Source organism: Corylus avellana, chromosome ca11, assembly GCF_901000735.1.
Source record: "Corylus avellana chromosome ca11, CavTom2PMs-1.0".
NCBI classification, from domain to species: Eukaryota; Viridiplantae; Streptophyta; class Magnoliopsida; order Fagales; family Betulaceae; genus Corylus; species Corylus avellana.
Window position 1 is genome coordinate 17,471,683 of NC_081551.1, and position 5,083 is coordinate 17,476,765.

Sequence of the window (5,083 nt, forward strand, 5' to 3'; positions counted from 1 at the left end):
TTATCACAAATAATTGGTTGGCAAAGCATTTTCTCCTAGTCAATTCTCCCTGTCGCCTGTACTGTTGGTTCGAAAACGAGGACTATGATAATGATAAAATGATCCTATCTTTAGTTTGGTACCACAGAAAATTGACGGTGGATGGTAGGAGACATCCTTGTGTGCTGGCTGTCCTGAAACAAACCATTGCAGACAAATATGCCCCCAAACCCTAATCACAAGAACAATTATTTGAAGCAACAACCAAATATATCAAATCTGTCACTACCAATGACCACCTTTTATTTTCCATGGCCATCGCCAATTACACATGCTTCCTTTCTTTTCTTTATCTTTTCCACTTCCTAATCAACATTAATTTAATGGGTCTTCCTTGTGCTCATGATTCCAAACATATTATATATATATATTGTACCTTATAACTAATTGAATTGAACCTATAGGCAGCCACTTGAAGAGCAAGCAATGGCTGCCACCCATGAGAAGCAAAAGAAAGGATTCATGTCCATTTACAAGTCCGTGGCCGGAAACCATATAAAGCCGATGCTGGAGCCGCCGGCTGTGGTGGACAAAAGATCCATTCAGCGCAGTTGGGTATTAAGGAAATCGAAAACGTACAAGGGAATTGAGCAAGGTGGCCGGAGAGTGGCAGAGGGAGGAGGAGTTCAGGGAGAATTGGTTGAGGCAAGGAAATCGGTTTCCCATGTCGAAACGAATTTGGCGTCGGTGGCAGCATTTCTTCAGGTGAAGGTTCTCGTCTCCGACATGCCTGGATTCATGCAAGTGCATGCCTTCCGATGCGCTAGGCGTACTTATGATAGCTTGGAGAAGTTTAGCTCCAAACACATGGCCTTCAACATGAAGAAGGTATGTTTCAAACATTTAATTCATTAATTCATTGCTACTTTTCTGTAGAGTTCTTCAACTTTAATCCGTTGAGTTTGTGTTAGGTTCGTAGGTCGTGTAAAAAATTATTAGTCTTAAATATCACGTATCGGGTTCGAATCGTGTCAAATCATAAATATAAAATTATCTAAGATAACTCTAACTCGACCCATTTAAAAACAAGTTAAACCCATCAATTATAACTCTATTAGATTCATGAATTGTGTCAAAAAGTATTCGCTCTGTTGGCAAGCAATGTATCCAAAATAAGCTAAAAATTATCATGGTCTACTTTAAAAGTGACCACATAGAAAACTAAGAAAAGGGCTATTGACGCCAAGCCAAAAAATGTGTCTTGTGATAAATTACTTTCTTGGGAGTTTCTTTTTGGTATTTTCATTATTGGATTTTCATTTTTATCTCTCTTTCTCTACACCTTTTTGGCTCCTCTATATGGAGAAGGTAGAGCATGGAATATGAATCTCTCTCTCTAGGTGTGCCCACACATGAACAGTCCCATTCACAAGATCTCATGATAGAACCAATAAAAGAATTTTTTTAATTCTGGACCATTTAATCTGGACCATGCTCCAGATCTAGCTAGGTTGTCTAGATTATTAGATATTCAATTGGATAAAGAGTCCAACATGCAGCCCATGTGTATGATGAAGAAAAAAAGCTAGAGTTATTAACTTATTCGGCTACTCATGCACTAAATTACTACTTTTCCCAAGCTTATTTTAAGTCAAACCTCATTTATATTATAATGAGTAATGTTATTTAATAAATTATTATATCATTGTCAAATAATTTAGATAATGTATATTTTTAAATTACAAAATTTATGCTGTTTTTAGGTATCTAAACGCTTGAACATTGCTACATATTAAAAATGTGGCACGTTATCAAAACAGCCAGAAATAATTTTATCTCCAAAGGACTTCTTTTTCACTTTTGCAAATACGCTTCTTCTTCGAAAAATCAAAAGATAGTTTTTGGCTCAAAGCTTTTTTACAACACAGAGAGCAAGTACTTGATAAAAATATACTTAATTCTCAACTGTAACATATCTTATTTTTAATGTGTCATTTTCAAAGTGTTTTAATGCCTAGAAATGACCGAAATTCCGTAATTTAAAAAGCTACAATTTTTTTTTGAAATTGTAAAGGATCTTAATCCGTGAAAATTATCTTCCTTTTTTTTTTTTCAAATATTAATTCATTTTCACTCACATTATTAAATTGTATAACCATCATATATGGTAGTAATAAATATCATTACTCTCTTTCTGTCTCTGTGGACGGAGAATGTCAATGACAACTATTTTTTTGTTTTTTTTTTCAATTCATCAATGACAACCTTGTTGATGGTCACACAGGAGTTCGATCAAGTCTATGGGCCGGCCTGGCATTGCATCGTGGGCTCAAGTTTCGGGTCCTTCGTCACCCACTCAACAGGTTGTTTCCTTTACTTTTCGATGGAAAAGCTATGCATTTTGTTATTTAAAACGAAGATCCAAAAAGCTTTGGGTTGAGTAAAATAGGATTATATATAGGTTGCTTTTTCGAACATTAATGCATGTATTATGATATTAAATTTGATCCTTTCTTGTATTGATCAGAAGTCTTGAGTATAAAAAACAAAAGCATTGTAATATTGTGTAACATATGAGTGAGTATGAAATGTTTTCTCCTTAAAAGAAAAAAAAAAAAAAAAAAGAAAAAAAAAAGTAAAGTGTAACATATTATTTGAAGTAGTTTTGGTCCTTAATTATTACATTTGTGTTTTGTTGCATCTAACGATAACTGTAACGGCTTTTCACAATTTCACTTTACAAGAGTTTAATTTGATTTTTACTCAGTAAGAAATGACCTAATAAATGTCAAACTCATATATTAACAGATAAGGGTGGCACTTCGTGTTCGCATGTAGGATTCGATTCGTGTCGAGACATGCATATAAGACTATATAGGTTAACCTTAACCTAACCCATTTAATTAAACAGGTCAAATGCATTAACCTTAACCCTCTAATTTTGTATTGGATTTGTTTCGGGTTTACGGGTCATGTCAAAAATTGCTTGCCATTTTGTCGTGTGTCAGGTTCGGGTTATGTCAAAGTATTGATATACGACTATATTGGTTAACCCTAAACCTTTATTTTCGTATTAAATTTGCATCGAGTTCGCAGGTCGCGTCAAAAATTGTCACCCCTAAATAGACCTCCAAATCAAGATAAATTTGCCTTTTTACCAAAAAAAAAAAAAAAAAAATCCATTTGTTCCAAAACTAAATCTATTGGATTGTAGAAAATTTGAGGACAGAGTTTTTCTTCAATTTCGGTTGGAGGAACTTCTTTCAACCCAATTTATAAAAATAACATGTGTCATTTGAACATGTAAAATGCAAATATTTTTTTAATAATATGGATAAAGCTGAAATAAATAATATTAAAAATTCATATGCATCTCACATGTTATTAACAAAATGAATACATGTTATTTTTATAGACTGGGTTGAAGAAAATTCCTTTAACCTAGTTGGAGAAAAACTCTATCCAAAATTTAATGGTATATTTATTATTCTATAATAAGCTACAATCCCAAAGAGAAATTATTTTATGCAAATGGCCTTTTTTTTACGATTTATTTTTTATTTTCATGTGGGCATGCCTTTCCAAGCTCTTATTTTTAGTAAATTATTAGTACATAGTGCGAATATTCCTTGCCAAGTTGTCATTCTCCTTTGAATTATTTGAAAAACACACCTCTCCAGATGTCAACTTCAGCACAAGTGTGATGGTCATCGTATTGTTCGTAAAAATATAAATTAATGTTAATACTAAAAGACCTTTTTAAAAAAAGAATGGCATGAATATTCCCGAATGAATATGTATCTACTGTTAGAGGAAATATATTCTGATTGATTTGATTAACATCAAATCTGGTTACAATCAATAATTAATATATAATATCAATTTGGTATATTTCTTTCTACGTAGGAAATATATTCTCTAACATCTACACGTTACATGGTCATCTCTAGTTAATATTTTTATTTCAAAAAGAACAAATAAAAGATTAAAAACAAAAATTTTCACAAATTGGGCCTAAATAATTTTGTGGTTTTTTTAATTAAAATGGGAGTTGAATAACAAGATACAAGGTTTAAACTCGTGACGTTTGTTTTGATACTATGTTAACGAGTGAGAATAAAATTGTTCTATTTCTAAATCAAAAATAAATTTTGTTTTATTGGTTCTTCTATGAAACCTTAAGCTCCATTTGAGAAATAAATTTCATGTTTTGTGCGACATGTCACATGAAAAAACCCGTCAAATGAAATGGAAAATTCTCTGAATCATAAATGGGTTTAGTAAAAAAGAACAAAAAATTATGAATTAATTTCCTCTAGTGATAGGGAATTAATTTATAGTTCATCCTTAATTAGATTGATGCAAGACGAATTAACAAAGGTTTTATAGGCAATCAACTTGGCATATATATGTCGAAATCTGGCTCCTGTGTCTATAGAAATAGAACACCAATGTTTTAAAAATTGGCTGAAATTTTTTTACAAATTGAGTTATAAAAAATTTCTCTAATTCAATTTTTATAAGTATTATGTTTCTTTTAGTATATATGTAGCATATGGTTTGTTTCTTACATGCTTTTTTAATAGCATTAATAAAAAAAAAAAATATTATGTTTCACATGCTCAAAGGACACACAGCACTTTTAAAATTAGAAAATATCTTAAAATTTAATTTATAAGAAATTTATATCATTTTAGAAATTAATAAGCTCCTTGTTGGAGTATTTATGGCAAACTGACCTTTATTCGAATTGGCAAATTGCAAACATATTTATCATTTGACATCATTTGTATAAGGATTCACAGAGAGATCCCATGTCAGTGAGACCCAGTTACTTAAGAGCATGTTTGAGATTGCGATTGAGAACTTAAAAAATATTTTTAGTACTTAAAAAACCGTACCAAACAAAAGTTATGGCTTGTTTGGGATGCGTTTGAAGAGCTTAAAAGCATTTTTAACACTCAAAAAATTTGTTTAAAGAAAAAAATACTCGTTTGATAAAAAAATTAAAAGCGCTTTTAAGGGTTTAAAAATCCTAAAAATGACAAAAAAAAAAAAAAAAAACACGGCAAAAGCTTAAAAAGCTTTATTTCTCAAACGCAAT

The 5,083-nt window shown here is 31.3% G+C and overlaps 1 protein-coding gene across 1 annotated transcript; it reads left to right on the top strand.

Annotated features, from left to right (window-relative positions):
* Window positions 1–410: 410 nt before the first annotated feature.
* On the top strand, window positions 411–2,499 carry LOC132166411 (uncharacterized; the record flags this gene model as incomplete). Its single annotated transcript, XM_059577213.1, is given in 2 exon segments — window positions 411–867; window positions 2,264–2,499. Coding segments are annotated over 2 exon segments (558 nt in total). The 3' UTR covers window positions 2,420–2,499.
* Between the last annotated feature and the right edge of the window lie 2,584 nt (window positions 2,500–5,083).